This window comes from Etheostoma cragini, chromosome 23 (genome assembly GCF_013103735.1).
Source record: "Etheostoma cragini isolate CJK2018 chromosome 23, CSU_Ecrag_1.0, whole genome shotgun sequence".
Lineage (NCBI taxonomy): Eukaryota > Metazoa > Chordata > Actinopteri > Perciformes > Percidae > Etheostoma > Etheostoma cragini.
The window spans coordinates 12,072,105-12,090,099 of NC_048429.1; the positions used below are offsets into that span (position 1 = coordinate 12,072,105).

At 43.1% G+C, this 17,995-nt stretch overlaps 1 protein-coding gene and 1 long non-coding RNA gene across 6 annotated transcripts in view; one reads left to right on the forward strand and one right to left on the reverse strand.

Moving 5' to 3' along the window:
- The window catches only part of LOC117938479 (ubiquitin carboxyl-terminal hydrolase 15-like), a 20,926-nt gene continuing 2,931 nt past the window's right edge, over positions 1–17,995 (forward strand). Inside the window, exons 1-21 of one of the 5 annotated variants that reach the window (XM_034863110.1) lie at positions 1–128; positions 904–1,031; positions 1,366–1,496; positions 3,632–3,758; positions 4,228–4,373; positions 5,672–5,733; positions 6,227–6,316; positions 10,504–10,651; positions 10,940–11,113; positions 11,732–11,890; positions 12,207–12,431; positions 12,510–12,593; positions 12,862–12,956; positions 13,286–13,474; positions 13,708–13,826; positions 13,988–14,263; positions 14,615–14,685; positions 15,427–15,542; positions 15,669–15,818; positions 16,371–16,474; positions 17,550–17,638. In XM_034863110.1, coding sequence (XP_034719001.1) covers positions 40–128; positions 904–1,031; positions 1,366–1,496; positions 3,632–3,758; positions 4,228–4,373; positions 5,672–5,733; positions 6,227–6,316; positions 10,504–10,651; positions 10,940–11,113; positions 11,732–11,890; positions 12,207–12,431; positions 12,510–12,593; positions 12,862–12,956; positions 13,286–13,474; positions 13,708–13,826; positions 13,988–14,263; positions 14,615–14,685; positions 15,427–15,542; positions 15,669–15,818; positions 16,371–16,474; positions 17,550–17,638 — 2,772 coding nt within the window. In that variant the 5' untranslated portion in view covers positions 1–39. Of the gene's footprint in view, positions 129–903; positions 1,032–1,365; positions 1,497–2,386; positions 2,481–3,631; positions 3,759–4,227; positions 4,374–5,671; positions 5,734–6,226; positions 6,317–9,307; positions 10,208–10,503; positions 10,652–10,939; positions 11,114–11,260; positions 11,399–11,731; positions 11,891–12,206; positions 12,432–12,509; positions 12,594–12,861; positions 12,957–13,285; positions 13,475–13,707; positions 13,827–13,987; positions 14,264–14,614; positions 14,686–15,426; positions 15,543–15,668; positions 15,819–16,370; positions 16,475–17,549; positions 17,639–17,995 lie in introns of those variants that run through there. The other 4 variants (XM_034863111.1, XM_034863112.1, XM_034863113.1 and 1 more) reach the window with 4 other exon arrangements.
- The window catches only part of LOC117938482, a 24,041-nt gene continuing 11,427 nt past the window's right edge, over positions 5,382–17,995 (reverse strand). The window contains exons 2-3 of the long non-coding RNA XR_004655406.1: positions 5,431–5,437; positions 5,382–5,392 (exon numbers count right to left, since the gene is read on the reverse strand). This is a non-coding gene — a long non-coding RNA (uncharacterized LOC117938482). The remainder of the gene's footprint in view (positions 5,393–5,430; positions 5,438–17,995) is intronic.

Below are 17,995 nucleotides of genomic sequence, written 5' to 3' on the forward strand. Positions count from 1 at the left end.
GTACTTTCCCACCATGCAGCGGGTGATGTCTGAGGAAAGATGGCGGAAGGAGGTGCGGCGGATCTGGATACCCAGAGAGGAGAGGTCGCGGCACTGTTGAAAACACAGCTAAAAAAGGGAGACACATGGTAAGACTTGAGCTGAATCTTTTTCAAAGATACCGCGTGTCCGTCGGCTGGCTCTGCCGAGGCTGTCGACCCCACGAAGGATAAGAAAGCCGAGGTGACGGGCCGTGTTGACAGTTAGCTTCGAGCTAGCTAACGGCAGCCTGTCAGCTTCATGTGTATCAGCTTGGCAGGCTAGCGGTGGTTGAGCTAACGCTATACTGTTAACGAAGAACGGATACACCCCACATATCTTTGAACGTTAAATGTTGTATTATGATGGTTATATTCGCTGCTTCCAAAATGAACATCTTCCTATTTATCTGATGACACGAACCCAGTGATGTTGCATTTATCTGATCTAGTTTGCAGGCTAATAAGCTAGCTAATTGGCTAGTCCACAGCACTAACGTTAAGTGGTTTGCCAGTCACAGTTAGTTCATCCTACGACTTCGGTAGGGCGGAGTCGAAAAAGAAGCACCTGTCAAAATCCCAGAGCCAGCTGGCCGGGCATGCAGCAACTTGAACTTAAGTCGGTGTCATAGTGCTACAATTTCAGCTATCAATTTGTGTTATTTTAGCCTCTCGATGTCAGATTTGTTGAGCGCACTGACAGAAAGGTAGACTTCACCTGCCGAAGTACTCCTATTGCCACCATTTAAAGGTTATAAAAGAAATAAAAGCTCTGGTTTACACCGTAAAGCTTGTTGCATGACCCTTAAACAATCTAGACTGGTTAGCAGTGTCTCATCTGGCTTTATCAGAGCTGAAATTACAATACCACTTGCCCTCTCTACAGGTACCTGGTGGACAGTCACTGGTTCAAACAGTGGAAGAAATATGTGGGATATGACAGTTGGGACAAATACCAGATGGGTGACCAGAATGTCTACCCAGGACCAGTTGATAACTCGGGTCTTCTCAGAGGTAAGACAGATAATGCGTAACCTCCTTAGACATTACATCACCAATAGGAATATATAGCAAATACAGTGTGGCCACATGGACCCCTGTGTTCAGGATAGCTTTATCATTCTGGAAGTAGTAACAAAGAGTTTAGAGGAAAAGGGAACAAAAACAGCATTGTTAACAGGCCCATAGACTAGCCTTTTGGGGGGGGGGGGGGTTCATAGAAAGCTCTCCAGCATACCTTTTTCTTTGTGTGTTTTGTGTCGTGTGAGACAGTCACTGCAGGGTCACGGTTGTAAGTGCTGTCCCACGATTGTTTCTCACCTTTCTCTCACCTCCTTCTTACCTCTAGATGGGGATGTACTGGCCATCAAGGAGCACCTCATCGATGAGCTTGACTACATCCTGGTCCCCACAGATGGCTGGAATAAACTTGTCAGCTGGTATGGATTGACAGAGAATCAGGAGCCAATTGCACGCACGGTAAGGGTTCTGTCTTCAGCGTAAGGGTTAGGGTTAGATTTCGAAGTTGAAGAAGGTTCTGCTCACTGCATTGAGAAAAGAACCAGCAGGCAACTAGAAAAACACAGAAAAGGTGGTTTTCTGTGTGTGCAGTTTAATGGTTGTGGTTATTCTCTATGGTGTAGTATGGTTTGTTTTAGGTTTAAACAGAGAAATGGGCGCTTACGGCCATTCGAGATCGGGATATCAGGATTGCAGCACAATTGTAATAGAAATTTGAATTCTGTAACATAGTTAACATAGGTTAGTAAAAGACAGCCAAGTGATAGTAGAGAACTTTAGTTCTTCTTGACTATATTGACAGGCTCCACTGCTGCTCATTTTACATTTTCAACAAAAAGCAAATAACTGGTATAAAGTGTTGTTGTGTTTATTGGTTGCCTTGATTGGCCGGTTAGATGTGCAAAAAATAAAGTGTACATAGGAGTTGGAAACAAATAAAGCTTATACTGGATATGTTGGATATTTAACTTGCATGTAAAGGGAGCAACACTTATGGTGTTTTTCATTCATTTCCTTCAATGTTTCATTCATTTCTGTCATGAACTGTTATTTTTTTAGGGATAATAAATGCTTGTTGGTAGTGTAGAGGGAAACAAACTATCCAATGGATGTGTTTGTGGTTACGGTTGATTAGTCAGTGGACTACTTAATGATGGCATCTACGACTTAACGGGACCTACGGTATCAAATCCCCACTTCAAATCTCGCTAGTCATGGCATCATGGCTGCTAGAAGAGGTTCCTCTGGCCCCTACATCTCTATCATTCTCTCTCTCGTTCTTTCTCCCCCCCCCCCCCCCCCCCCCCCCTTTGCATTGACCCTCCCATTTTGCCATGTATGTCGTGGGACGTATCGGGTGGCCGCAAGGTTTCTATTTTCAGGCAACGTTCTGGATGACTGAAAAGCTACATGGAGCGATCAGCGGGACACAACATGCAGGAGGTTCATTATTAGTTTTCCTTTTCTTTTAAACTCTCTGTTTCTTTTGAAGGGTTGTTATTCTGAGGTGCAGGGGGGACATAAGCGTTAAAAAGGATTTAGGAGGATTGTAGTCACAGGATTGGCGCTACGCTTCCTTCCGTTGTCTTCTTCTGGTGTGATATGCCAACACCGGTGGAGTGTTTCTGCGTGTCCTTGTTTTTTGGTGTGGAGGAATGCTGGCTGAGGTCACACTGAGAGAAGCAGCGTAAAAGCTTCTGAGAGGAGTGCGAGAGCCATAACCAGTCTGCGGGCAGGGGGGTGGGTGGGGTAAATGGTTTTGGCTTGGCTGTGGTTTGAGAAATTCTACCAGAGTTATGCTTTTGTGCCGAGTTTACAAACACATGGGTGTTGTGTTGAGGGGTAGGGTGGGCCTACCGGGGTATGGATAGGTAAGGTGGGGGGAGAATCTGAGCCGGGTGTATGACTATTGCAGTTCTCAGGGACGTGTGTTCGTGCGTGCGTGTGTGTGTGTGTGTGTGTGAGTGATAAATAGACTGGGACCCCTCAGCTGTTTCCACGAGGTGCTGCTAATTTAAGCACTCTGACTCCTGTCGGAGTGTGTGTGTGTGGCAACCAGGCCAGCCGACTGTACGTTGACAAACAGAAGCTAGTACAATCACTAATTTACCAGACAGTTTTCATTGTTTAATACCACAAATATATAATTACAGAGAGGTAATGTAGGAGTTGTACACTGAACTTTGGCTGATTACTACATACAATAGCAAGCTTACTAATTCCTGTTAGTAACACAACAGTTGTTTTCTTGTATTTTGGCTTGTCATGTACCTTGTTGAGACCCACTCCTTTACTTGGTGCAGTCAGCTAATGTAGTCCAGCTGTAGCACAAAATGAATATAAAAAATAAAGTTGAAAATATTTGAAATGATCCTGAAGAGTTCTAGTATGTTATGCATTTTTCTCATTAGAGCCATGCGTGGTAAGAAGGTCACGGGTTAATACAATTTATGAACATAATTTATCTAGATAGTATTTGAGATGTATTATTTGAATTGAGTTCTGCACAGGTGAAATGTATTTGACTAATCATGGTTTCATTCAGATAATGTGGACGGTTAATAATTTCACAGTTTTTTTTTCTTCTTCTCCAGGTGGTGGAACAGGGTATGTTTGTGAAGCACTGCAAGGTGGAGGTGTACCTGACGGAGCTGAAGCTCTGTGAAGACAGCAACATGGACAATGTGATCACCAGACGCTTCAGTAAAGCTGACACAATAGGTAGGCCTGAGTCACTCTGGAGTAACTGTCTATTTACACTGCTGGGCATACTTAAGGGGCCTCCCAAGGAGTTCCAGTTTTTTTTTTTTGCATTCCGCCATATTTCATACTTGGATTTCCTCTCCTTTACATTAACACTTGTGTTTGATCGAAGTATTTTTTTTCAACTTTAATTTAGAAAAACTATTTTGAATTTGTTAATGAATAATAGAGGATGTGTAGACTTAGCCATGCGCAGGCTCACTGTTTCTTACACACGCACACAAATACTAATTAGACTTTAATAATTCCATAATGTCTGAACAAATGTGGACTTTTGATGAAGAAGGATCTTACTTGCTTTTGTTATTTTGCTCTTCCCCACTGATAACCACACTAAGTTACTTAAGGGTAATAAATCAAAAGTTCCCCCTTTGTGGTTGAACAACAGTCAGTCTGTTGGGTGGGTACTATTCATGTTTTGATGCAGACATGATTGAGAAGGAGATGAGGAAGCTGTTCAGCATCCCGGATGAGAAGGAGACCAGGCTGTGGAACAGATACATGAGCAACACCTTCGAGCCGCTCAACAAACCGGACAGCACCATTCAAGACGCCGGCCTCTACCAAGGACAGGTAGGGCCTTTTCTAGTTTGTATCCCTTATGTAACAGTTTGAATAGCTCTGCAGGGTTCTTTTCCAGGAGTCCGCCAAAAGAAACCAAAAGTCTTTTTCGACCAAATTGACAGAGCTGTCTAAATATGGCTTGCTGTGTGGACAGTTATTATTCCTGAGCTCAGTGAAATATGCTCTAGTTTCAGTTATTTTTGAGAAAGCTTTTCCTTATTTGTGCTTTATGCCAGTGAGCTTTTTTAGGGCACAGCAGAGTGGATCTTCAGCAAAACCCTTATTTTCCTGCTTTGTTTGACTCTGTATTAAACAGGTTATCATGACCTGCAGAGGGCAGTCTATCTGATGTCAGAGCCACGTTTTTAAATAACTTTCTTTTTTGTGCTCAATTCTTGATTCTGCATTCTTTATTTCTCCGTGATATAATTTAAAGGCCATACGTGGTACTGTGACTAGTTTCTTCTTTTGATGTTCTTTTACGTGTTTCTCTTGTCCTTTTATTTTCATCATTGTGTCTACTAACTACCTACTTTCTTTTGTGGGTAAACACTGAGCATATCAAATCTATGGGGATGGAAAACAGCAAAGCAGAATCGGATTTATATATCTAAATATTTACATCTAGTATGTCTGACAAGCTGACATTATGTTAACACAGTGTGGTAAGACCGTCCTGTAATCAGATGGTTACAACTTTGAAACCCATGCTTATCAGCTGCCACGCAAACCTCTTTTTGTAAGCTGTTTAAACTGTGCACACATACCCTGGCAGTGGACTAGAGCAGACACAGTCTCTATACAAGCCTGGATTAATTGAGACACCTGGCCACAATGAGCCAGCAGGCTTTAGATCGCGAGGCTGTCCCGTTCACCAGCAGCTGTTTGAGTATTGTTCGGCCTCCGACAAGTCCTCCCTTTGTGAAACAGTGAAATAGATCCACCCAGCTCCCTTTCTTCCCCCTTTAGACGTAGCAGTAACAAGTTGTTCTACTTGTAGCTCTTAAGAAATCAATGGAAAAACACATCTGATCCTCTGTGTCTATTTATCTAAAACGTGTACCACTTTTGTTCTGAATATCTGAATAACCCAGTAATTGTAGGAGAAAAAAAAAAGAAATGGGGGAAAAAAAGGTAATTCATCCAACTTACGATGATTGCAAATAAACAATGAGGTTTTGCTCCGTGCCAGAAGCATCTTCAATTTTCAGTAGACCACAGTATGGGATGCACAAAGTTACACGTTTGGTGTCGTTAAACTAGTGTAAGCAGATGGAGGCCGATTTTCTCTCTGCCATCTCCCACAGGTTCTCGTAATAGAGCAGAAGAGTGAGGATGGCTCATGGCCCCGAGGCTCCACGGCACCCAAGTGAGTGAACAGCACATCACCTGGCTTACATTTCTTTGTTGACTAAAGGAAAACGTTACCACAAAAATAGAATTTTCACGCTGTATCCAAACCCTACTGTTGATTTACAAGAAGATTACATATAGGCAGTGTATTATTGAATTGCCAAGGATTTTTTTTTTTTTTTACTTGGTCAGTTTAAAGGGGAAAAAAACAAGTTTTTGTCTGGAAAGCCACCTCTTTGTAAATTGCATATTTATATTTATTTTGTAACCTTTTTTTAATTTTTATAAAGTTTCCCTGCTATGTCACTACAGCACCTCATCTTCAAAAATATTCCTCTCTTTAGGACTGCCACAGTCTACCTCCTTTGCTTGCCCTTTTGTTGCTCACATATCCCTCCTACTTGTTTGAATTCATCTCAGTTTGATTTGAATGACACTCGCGCACCTTTTCTGGAACAGCTCCTTATTTTCTCTACTCTAACTCATGATCTATTCTTTATCTTTTGAAGGTCATCTGGTGCTTCCAATCTGTCTGCTTTGCCAAAGATCTCGCCTTCATCTCTCACAAACAATCATAACAGCAGCTTCAACAGCAGGAAGTAAGGCTTAGCAGTGGGTTGAATAGCTGAGGGGGTGGGTTTGGATTGCCAACAGACAGAGATGGAGTCTGGAGTATTGCTCAGCACAATCCGTTCAACCTCGCTAAATTTTCTGATCGAATTGGCTTCCTGCAGAAATAGTTACAGAAATTCTTGCAGAAATGACTTCATGAAGTCACTTCCTCTATTTGTTTTTTTCTTTTCAGCTCTCTTCTGCTCAATTTATACTCAGTCATAATTCAGTCATGCTAAATGATCTAAAAGTATCCAAGTATGAAGTTTGTCCAACTTTGTTTTCGTACAGGTCTATCTCTGCCTGTGGTTTGGGTCTTAAAGCTATCTTGTGATGATGCAGATTCAGCTGTAAAAGCTGATAGCAGGGAGGGGGAAGGGGCTTACGAGGGATTGATCTTTTTTGGAGTTTCTCCAGACAGCAGTGCTCTCTTTTAATGGCTTGCCCGTGCCTCTGGGTGCCTTACTCAGCAATTAATGATGCTAGTTGATAGTTTGCATCTGAATATCTACCTTACTAATTGATAGTTCTGGCTGGCTTTGGCTGCATGATTATGGTTAACGTGATAACTATTTTACCCACTAATGTGTTCTACAAGGTCTTGATTACACCCTTACTGTCTTATAATATAAGCAATACATTTGGGGCAGAGTATCCAGCCTCACACGCGGATTTAACACCAAGGAATATCCATAATCTACTTTAAGGAATTAAATTGTTTTCATTTTTAAATTTAGAAGGCTTTTTTTTTTAAACTTAACCTGGTCTGATCCATTTTTCAACTTTGCCCTTTGATAAAAAAAGAAAGAAAAAGGATGACCTATGTAAGATTTTTCTACCCCCCTGTCCTTCTCAGCCCGGGTTCAGACCGACTTTAGTCCTGGGAGAAAAAACACAGTCCCACTTATTTTCAACGCAGAGGGTAACAGCAAAAGAAAAACAGGATCGTCCGGAAATAAACTTGGTAAATAACTTGTAAATAAACCTGGTTCAATACGTCCTCCTACAGGGTGCATTGGTGGCCAATCAAATATGTGCAAGCACACATTTCTTGTTGATAACTACAGCATGTTAAACAAAAGCCGTGTTTCTACTGTTTACCTTGTGACTGCTGAAAAGAATTATAAACATATCGTTGCCGTAGAAACTTTTCTGAGTTGCAAAATCCGTTTTTTGAACCCATGTTGGCATTCAATTAAGCCTTCAAACTCATGGATTTGTTACTCAAACTGGATCAGAACAGTCCTTGATCTTATTGGCTGTACTTGGCACAGAATCCTTGCAACTGTTCAACATCTCAAAAACCAACATAACGGTTCTTACCTTTTTTTCATTTTTCTGCCCACATCTCTATTTTTACTCTCATTTCAGTTTCATGACACTAGTTGCACATTCATTGGTTCGTTAAAACTCGCTTTTCTAACTTTGGGCTCCCTGAGTCATTCTGCTCTGTAACTGTGTGTAATGGTAGTTGAAGTACCACATCAGGAGAACAAATAAAGTTATTGTTAATCGTTAAAAAAAGAATATCACAGTATATGATTAATCATGCAGCTCAGGCACAAAGGCTATATTTTCGAAAGCTTTGCAGTTCTTTATCATCTTAACATACGAGGCCGAGGTGAAGCAAGTATGTGGTCAGATCACAGAAACATCACAAATATCAACCAGTCTGGATTTCTTGCTGTGACAGAATGCATTGCAGCTCACTTTCTTTTCAACTTTCAGTTTCTGTTTCATGAAAATGTTCCTGTAGCCTAGCTTACGTTTTGTTGCTAAAGCACTGGGCCCTAGAGGCTCTGTCAGCCCTCTGCTAGAGAGCACTGCTTGACTGTGGGTGGAGCCTCCGCTGTGTAGTAGACTCTACTCTCCCCTCCTTTCACCTCGTGTGTGATTTACTGCATGCTGGAGTGTGTCTGTGTTTGTGCGTCTTAGATAAACACTCTGCATATGATACTGTAGGAATGTAGATATAATAGCCACAAGCTAGGCCACCCTGACAAATCAATATTGATAAAGGAGGGTGTTTAAGGGAACTGAGCCTGTCCTTCCTACACCCACTGAATAAAAAGAATATCTCTTATTTTTCAGTACACTATATAATACTGCCCTGTACTTCGATTTGAAAGTATACACAATATCGAGTTACAGCTCTGCTTTATATTGTTTGATAGCATCTGTGGCATCTTTCTCTGCACAGAGTGGGTGACTTTGGGAAATTGGATCTCCACTCCCAGCAGCTCTCCTGTCCCTGATTCACTGGAGTGCCAGAGCTGTCGTTTCCTCTGAATTATGCATGGGCCCTCTTCTTTCTCAAATGAAGCGTTCCCACATTACATAACACGCCTTTTTGATTTTGCGGTTTGGGCCTGGTCGGTTTAGCCTAGTAGCGATGCTCTGTAACAGCATAAGTTTCATCGTCTTACGAGGCGGAGTCCCCTGATATTGGCGGGCAGTTTCTCTCTCCTTGGGTCTCTTGGTTTCTTTACCTCTCCTGTCCCCTAAGCTCATTGCAATGCACACATTCTGCAGTCTAAGTGACCTTCAGAATACATTTCATCTGCTCCTGCTCCCCTCATCGCCTGCCTTCACACACCCGCATACCAGCCCCTATAATGAAACTAGCCCTTTCTTTCATTTATTTTTCTAGACCCTCCCACTTAAAAGCTCTCATACAGAAAGCTGTGGCATATTAAAAAGGTGGGAAGAGGGAGTGTCAAAGTGTGTTTGAAGGGTGCTAACAATGTCATGGGGTGTAACTCAACGGGTGGGAGGGGGGGGGGGGGGGGGGGGGGGGGGGGGGGGGGGGGGGGGGGGGGGGGGGGGGGGGGGGGGGGGGGGGGGAGAGCCTAATTTATGTGTTAGTGTCTAATGTAATGTGTGCAAGAGTGCAAGAAAAGTGGATAAATGATGTGTCGGCATGAGTTAATGTGTGTATGAGAGAGAGAGATAGAGAGAGCGAGACGGAGAGAGAGAGAGAGCGAGAGATACTGCAGCCTCAGCTGGATGCGGTGGATCAGCTGCTCCCTCCATCCTCATCTTATTTCTCTTGTGTCACCCCCCCAACCTCCCTCTACTGTCCGCCCCTCCCCGCTATTCTCTCTGCCTCTCCCTACCTCTCGCTCTCTCTGTGCACCTCTAGCTTCGGTAGCAGTAGTCTTGAGCATCCTTGCTGCTGCCGATGCTGCTATAAATATCTGCTGGTAGCCGTAGAGCGGCAGAGAGCAGCAGGCAGGCCGGAGGGAGGAGCACAACACCAGAGGACAGGACAGAACAGCGCAGGACAGGACAGGACAGGGGAAAGGGAGCTGAGGCAAAGAGGATAACAAGATGACAGGCGGTCAAGCACGGGAAAGAAGAAGGGTGGAGAAGAGAGGAGGGGAGCTCTTTAGCTAGCTTTAAAAAAAAAAGGGAGAGTGTGTGTTTGTGTGTTAAAGTGTTCTGGAGTTTGATTGTTGACCTGGCTGGACTTGGTTTTGGACTATATCCAAACAAGATACCGGAGCTGCACTGGGTTGAGCCGAGTTAATATTAGGACTCAACCGGGGAGACTAGAGCTGGACCCTCCTTCCCTGGAACCTAAAATACTGACTTTGCATGCGCCGGACCCAAACCGAACCCCATCTGAACTCCATCCAGACTGCTGCTCGTTCAGTTTTGTGCGGACATGCGGGCCGGCATGGGCCGGGGCAGGGCTGAGATGCCATGCTCCTGTGTTGCTGGTGGTGCCTGAGGCCTGAGGCGGTGGAGCTGGACAGCAGGAGGGTGGACCACCGTGTGCTGAACTGCGAGGCCAGTGCCTCCACCGCCATCACAGCTGTCTCCCTTGACCAGTGGGAGCCAGAAATGACCAACACTGCCTTTCAGCCCTCCCAGAGGTCTGCTAATTGCTGCATTTGGAGATGCCTAGCTTTAAACTCTCTCTGATTGTCTAGGAAGCCTAAGGGTCTTTTTCAGGGGGGCTCATATGTTTGAGTAGTAGGTTGGTGTTTGATTAAAGAGGAAATTGTGGAAACTGAAGCTGTCTTTTTCCCTGGTGGTGGTGTAACCTAACATAGATGTAATAGTTTTACAGTTTTACATATTTTTTTTTTTTTAGCTTGTATCATTTTTGCAAGCGCTATCCAACTCTTTATAACCAGACTGTTTGTGATTTTGTATGTTTATTGCACAGCGTGAAGAATTCGAGCTACGGTCTACCGTCCTACCACCCCTACAGCAACAGCTATGACTACTCAGACCAGAGCAGGCAAAGTGAGCGCTCAGGTCTCTGTGGACTCTCCAACCTGGGCAACACATGCTTCATGAACTCTGCTGTGCAGGTAACAGCATGCTTTCAGGGAACTCAACACAGTCAAGGAAAGTATGGAAAGTTATTCTATTTATTTTTTCCAACTTCCCGAGTCTAGAAGAATTTATGTCTTTACATATTAATGTATACATGGCAAGGAGTATTGACAGGGTTCTGAAGGCTCTTGGAGGCCAAACGCTCAACTCGTTTTCTATATTTTTTTTAAAGAGACTTTGGAGGTTCAAAATGCTGCTTTTGTGAAGAGCCTAAATCCATCCTCTGCTGATTATTGTCCTCTCCTGCTTTTGCGCCTCCTCAGTGTTTAAGCAATATCCCTCCACTGACGGAGTACTTCCTCAAAGACAAGTTCACAGAGGAGCTGAATGAGGACAACCCGCTGGGCATGAAAGGGGAGATTGCCAGAGTCTACGCCGAGCTTATCAAGCAGCTTTGGTCGGGCAAATTCAGCTACGTCACCCCAAGGCCTTTCAAGGTGACTACCTGGAAAAACTTTAGTCTGAAAAATTGTGAGATTCTTTTAAGCAGTTTTATATGTTGGGTTTACGACCAAAACAGTGCACTGCTTATACATTTTTTGGAAGGAGGGTCTGTAAAAGTGCTATCATTGTGTCACCCACAGTAAGGCAGTTGGAGCAGCAAACAAATGTATGTCTTTGGAGTATAAACCCTACTATCATAACTGCTCTGAAAGATACAAACGCACAAGTAGGAAAGGAGCAGACCACTGAATGGCCTAACACACCAGTGTAAAAGCCTGGTGAGTGAAGGGTTTTAAAGTGCAGTTAGCACCAGTTTTGAAAACTAATAGAAAAATAATAGATTTAACAATTTGAAAATGGCCATGTTGATATCAATATATATCTATAGTTTGGGTGCTGGCTTGCATAGAACTGTGGGGGCTAAATCAATGGTGATGAAGTGTTAAACACTAAAACCGATGGCCAAGAAAGAACAAGTATGTTACATTTGTCTAAGAACAGACTAACTTTCATTTTATCAAATTTCTAATAATTGGCAGAAAGTATACTAGTTCATCTGTTGTTGCGCCTCTCCCAATGTCATTTCTTTTCATGTGTTTTCTGTCCTTTAGACCCAAGTGGGCCGCTTCGCCCCACAGTTCTCCGGTTACCAACAGCAGGACTCTCATGAGCTGCTGGCCTTTCTCTTGGACGGCCTTCACGAAGACTTGAACCGCATCAGGAAGAAGCCCTACATCCAGTTGAAGGACGCTAACGGCAGGCCTGATAAGGTGAGATACTGATGGCTTTGAAAATGTGTTAAATTGTCTCCAGATCTTAAAGTGTATGAAGCTGGCCAAACAAAATTAAAACAAAAAAAAATCTTGACAACTAAGTGATGTACATATATTTTTATAAGATTAGGTTAATAAGCAAATTGTTCAATCAGTTATTCTGTCCTAGAGAATGCAATCCTCAATTAGCAAATCCCCCTTTTTTAAGTTCTTTTATTGAGATTTGTGTTTAGATAGATTTTTTTTTTGTTGTTGCATTTTTAGATCTTACATTCTTTTGTACTAGCTAGTTCTTCTGTGCCGTTTATCTCAGGTGGTGGCGGAGGAGGCATGGGAGAACCACATCAAGAGAAACGACTCCATCATTGTGGACATCTTCCACGGCCTTTTCAAGTCCACCCTGGTGTGTCCTGTGTGCGCCAAGGTCTCTGTGACTTTTGATCCTTTCTGCTACTTGACCCTGCCCCTTCCCATGAAGAAGGAGCGGACACTGGAGGTCTATCTGGTCAGACTGGACCCTCTGGCCAAACCCACACAGGTAACAAGCAATGCACCTGAACATCAACAAGTGTCCTACTCTGACATCATGATTTCACGTGATGTGTTTCCGTTTCAGTACAAGCTGACCGTGCCGAAGGTGGGCTACATCTCTGACCTGTGTACTTCCCTCTCCAACTTGTCTGGGGTGCCTGCTGAGAAGGTATAAACATCACAGTTAGCTCTGCTCTGGGCAGTGATAATCTCCTCAGACAGCACACACCAAAAATGCTCTTTTCCCTTTCAAACTGTCCCTGCCCACCCAGCTTCAGCAGCTAGTGGGGAAAGATCTTGTGTCCTTTCCTGTTTCCGATCAGTTAAAAAACTTTAAGTCTGCTAATACTAAAGGGCATTAGGAATTAGTTCATATATCAGTTTATTCTGCCTACATTTCCCAAGAGTCTTCTGACTACATTTCTTGTTTCCCCTAGATGATTGTAACCGACATCTACAACCACCGTTTCCATCGGATCTTCGCCACTAACGAGAACCTCAGCAGCATCATGGAGAGAGATGATATCTATGTGTGAGTGTCAAACTCTGTTATCTGAAGTTTAAAACAGCATCTAAATTCTGACTAAATGTAAGTGTCTGGCGTTTGTTTCCCGCATTAAAAACAAACAATGATTGCAGCCTAGTCTTACTAAACAGCTTTATTTATTGGTTCGATGCCTTCCTGGATACATATATATTGGCTTATTTGAAGCTAATGTGAATCTTGCTGTTCCGAGTTATTTTTTTCATGGTTGAATGCGCTTGTTGGAAGTAGCTTTGGATAAAAGCTAAATGAACACTTGCTGCTAACATCTAGCATATTCAGTGTGACTTCAAAACTGACCACCCTTCTTTCTGCAGATTTGAGTTGGCGGTGAACCGGGTGGAGGATACAGACCATGTAGTGATCCCAGTTCACCTTAGGGAGAAGTACAAACAGTCGGGCTACAACCACACCAGCACGCCTCTGTTCGGACAGCCCTTCCTCCTCGCCGTCCCGAGAACCCTCAGCGAAGACAAACTCTACAACATGCTGCTCCTGCGCCTCTGGTACGTTCATTTGTCTCTGTGTTTGATCGGATAGCTATTATTGAAGATTCTCACACAATGCTGGTCACCTTTGATGTCAGCTGATAAGTCTGTCTAGTCTACAAGCCACTTTGGCAGGCAAACAAGAAGCAATTAGGCAAACTGTAGAAGAAGTCATTTAGCTTGTGAAAAAGGTAAAGTTTTTTTGTTTTACATTAAAGTTGCTGTGAATAAAAACGTTTTTGTGTATGCAGCCGGTTTGTGCGATCTTCAGTAGAGGAGGATGAAGAGGGTTGTGAAGAGACACCACCATCCAAACCACACACTGTCAATGGTAACGCCACTAATGGACTTTTGGAGGAGGGGTCGCCGAGTGAGTGCACAAACGCCCACAAACTCACAACATGTTACAATCAGATACTTTAGCTGTAAAAGTTTTGACATTTTCAAATGTCTTACTGTATTTGATATTTAAAGTCATTATTCTTTAGAGGCAGCCAATGTGCTTTTAAAATGTTTTCTGTCCTCCATCAGGCGAGATGGAGACTGATGAGCAGGATGACGAGTCCAGTCAGGATCAGGAGCTGCCCTCTGAGAACGACAACAGCCAGTCAGAGGACTCTGTGGACAACGAACTGGAGAACGGTGTGGTTGGTCCACAGAACTCCACCAAAGGCCAACAGACGGCCGGACACAACCGAAAGAGACTTTTTACATTCCAGTTCAATAACATGGGAAAAACAGACTTTACCCTCATCAAGGAGGACACCAGGCAGATCCGCTTTGACGAGGGACACCTCCGACTCAGTGGTAGGAACCGGAGTAAAGCAGGGAATAAATGAAGAATCCATTTTGGGAAGAGAACATATCCTCACATAATATCCTCAAGAAAATATCTTCAGACTCATCATCTAGTAGCTGATCATTAGATTGTTATTTATCAAGTGTTATTGGAACTGGGTATTCACATTTTTCAAATGGTGGATATCTTATTTTGCATTTATCATCTTGCCACAGAAAACTAATCATGTTTTAAGCACCAAAATAAATGACCCTGTAGATGTATCGATGAAATAACAGTCTGATTGATGATGATAGGGAAAATTGAATGATAACTTTTAAGACTTGTGTATCTATATTTTATTTTCATTTTTTCAACAGACCGCTCCTATCTCTCCTTGGACTGGGAACCGGAGATCAAGAAGAAGTACTTTGATGAGACCGTTGTCGAGGTAAAGCGAATACTGGAAGACGTTCTCTGACACCGATATCCAACTTTACAGTGTTAAAAGCAGCTAGTGCTCTTTTTAGCATGCGTACTGTGCAATGAAGAACAAGTGCAGTCTGCCATCATGTTAGAAAATATGGCAATGTGACCCAGACATGAGCAGCAGGAAGTCTGGTAACAAGCAAGACTGGTTTTGTAATCGAAAGGTCACAGATCCAGCAGCCATTGCATCCTTAAAAGTGTTAAACCCACATCTTGCTTAGTACCAGATGTGGTAAATAAGCTGTTTGTGTCTGAAATGAATATGCTGCACTGTTCTCTGTTCTGCCTAATAGATTTTAATAACTAAATATTTACTCTCCATCCATGCACTAAATCTGTTCTGTAAATTTTTTTTAAATCTCTATCTATCTTAAAGGGGATCTTTGGTATTTTTAACCTGAACTGTCTTTCCCATGTTTTAGTCTCTAAGTGACTAATGGCAACAACAATTTTTAAAACTGGTCCAGTATTGAGCGAGAACGCTGAAGCCAGCAGCGGCCAAACGGCTACAATGTAACCCTCCAGGGCAATTACTCACTGTCAATGTACGTCCATTAAAAGTGCTTTTTGCTGCCGCTGATGGGCTCAGATTGCTGTTACAGGTGTCTTAACACCTTTTATGCAAAGGACTATACAGAGAAATAAGATGTTTTTCTTTAACTGCCACTTAATCTGTCTGTTTTCTATTGTGTCTAATGTGCAGGACTTCGACAAGCATGAGAGCATGGAGTACAAGCCTCAGAAGAAGGCTTTCTTCAAGCTAAAGGACTGCATTGAACTTTTTACTACAAAGGAAAAACTGGGAGCAGAGGACCCATGGTAAGAAACGCAGCACAACTGAAACAAGTTTCCAGCAGGAGGTGACACCACCACCTATCAGCCGAATGCTGCAACACGTGAGGTTGCCAGCATTTGCTTACATGCAATGTGCATTCTGTCTCATAGGTACTGTCCAAACTGTAAGCAGCACCAACAGGCCACTAAGAAGCTGGACCTGTGGTGTCTGCCGCCGGTGCTGGTGGTCCATCTGAAACGCTTCTCCTACAGTCGTTATATGAGGGATAAGCTGGACTCCCTTGTTGATTTCCCTCTCAGGTACACACACACACACACACACACACACACACACACACACACACACACACACACACTCACACTCACACACACACACACACACACACACAATGCGTCTCGCCGTCTTTGTGGGACCCGTCATTGACATTATGCATTACATAGCCCCTTGACCTAACTTTAACCATCACAACTAAATTCTTAACCTTAACTCTCAACCTAACCTTATTCTAACCCCAGTCTTAAAACCAAGTCTTAACCCTCAAATAGCCCTTTAAATCCAGCAGTTTGGCCCCACAAAGCTCTCTGGACCCCACAAGTATACTGTGTTCCTGTTTTTTGGACCCCATGAATGTAGTTAAATATGAACGCCCACAGTATATACATATGGATGAATAATCTCCTGTACATTAAGGATGTAATTACAAACACATTATTACACACACTTATGATTTCCTTCCATGAAATAAGCTCCATTGGGAAGGGTTTCAAACCTGAGGATTTGTCTGCCTCCACAGTGTGTCCTTACATGTCCTATGCTGACTTACATTAAACTATGTGATGTGTTTCCTGCAGAGACCTGGACATGTCCGAGTTCCTGATCAACCCCAACGCTGGACCCTGTCGCTATGACCTCATTGCTGTGTCCAACCACTATGGCGGGATGGGTGGAGGCCACTGTAAGATTCACCACACAGATCACTGAGCATGGTTCATCTTCCCTTTCCTATCATAGCTATGTGTTCCAATATGCACAGACACTTAAGAAACATGCTGCGCCAATTTAGTATTCAGCATATGCCTGGAACTCATTGATTGCAGCAGGCTAACAAGCTTGATGTAAACAACATTGTGATTGTTGTTACTCCTTGTCAAACAGTTTTTTTATCACTCACCGCAGGCATTACAGCGCAGATATGCAGCGCTGCATAATTAAGTTTGCTGTAAGGGCTTCTTGCCTTTATTTCTGTTGAGTTTGCATTGTCATTCTGCTCTAATTATCAGCAACCCTATGCCTGTGTCATGGTACAGTTTTTTTTAAATATTCTACATGAGTGTGCACTTGTTACTCTCACCCCTATTTTCCACTGCTGCACTAAAGATACCCGCCAGATCTATTATCACACCAGCTGGGGGGCGTTCGGACAGCCGGGCAAGAAGTGAAACGGCAAAAGTATTCAGCCAATTTACTAAAACACACCTCCCAATATTGCATACATCTCATTTATAATACCACAAGAGATTCATCTTGGTGGAAAAACAGAGGGCTTGGAGTGGAAGGTAGATACTAGCTTAATAAACACGCGATTGTTCTGTAGAGTAGTAGAGGAGACAATAACAAGACAATAAAATCTGGGAGTCGGGCAGCAAGACACGCCGCTTCTTAGATGCTTCCGATGTGGTATGACAGAGAACCGAACAAAAACCGGAACACAGCAAAGACGTGTGGAAAATCAGGGTTACTCTCAGTAACAGTGCACAGCTGTTATCTAGTATCTTTTTATTTGCACAGATTATTCCACATCAGTTGTGCTGATACCCATACTGTGTGTGTTGTGGGCTCTGTAACAAAATGCCAAGAAATGTATATTATAAAATCTTGTATAATAGAATTTTGGAATTGAAAATGCGGGAGGTCCAAGCACATGGCAGACACAGTTCACTTAGCAAAGTGTTTTTATTAAAGAAACGGTACGAGTACAGCGGAAAACCTGTGTAATACTAAATTCTTGTCATTAATCTCGGCCTGCTCAGATACGGCTTATGCCAAGAACAAAGACGACGGAAAGTGGTACAACTATGACGACAGCAGCGTGTCTCCTGCCAACGAAGATCAAATAGTGGTGAGTGTCCTCTTTGGCAAAAGCCAGGCAACAGTACATACTGACTATATATTCCTCAAAGGCAGTTTTGCTGGACACAAACTATTTCATCAAAGTAATGTACTTCTTAAGTTGTCACCAATTGTGATTAATTCTTACGTTGCTGATCTCTCAATGAAACTCAACTGTGCTGATGCTTCCAGTGAGCGCACTAATGAGCATCTGAGGGCTCTCTTTTTCTGGGGTTGTGGGTGTTTTGTTGCAGTTACTGTTATGGTAATTGGCACATATAAACCACTCAGGGATTCAGTCAGTGAGCCAAACAACGTGAAGCATCATTAAGATGTTTTGACAGTGGGGGGGGGGGGGGGGGGGGGG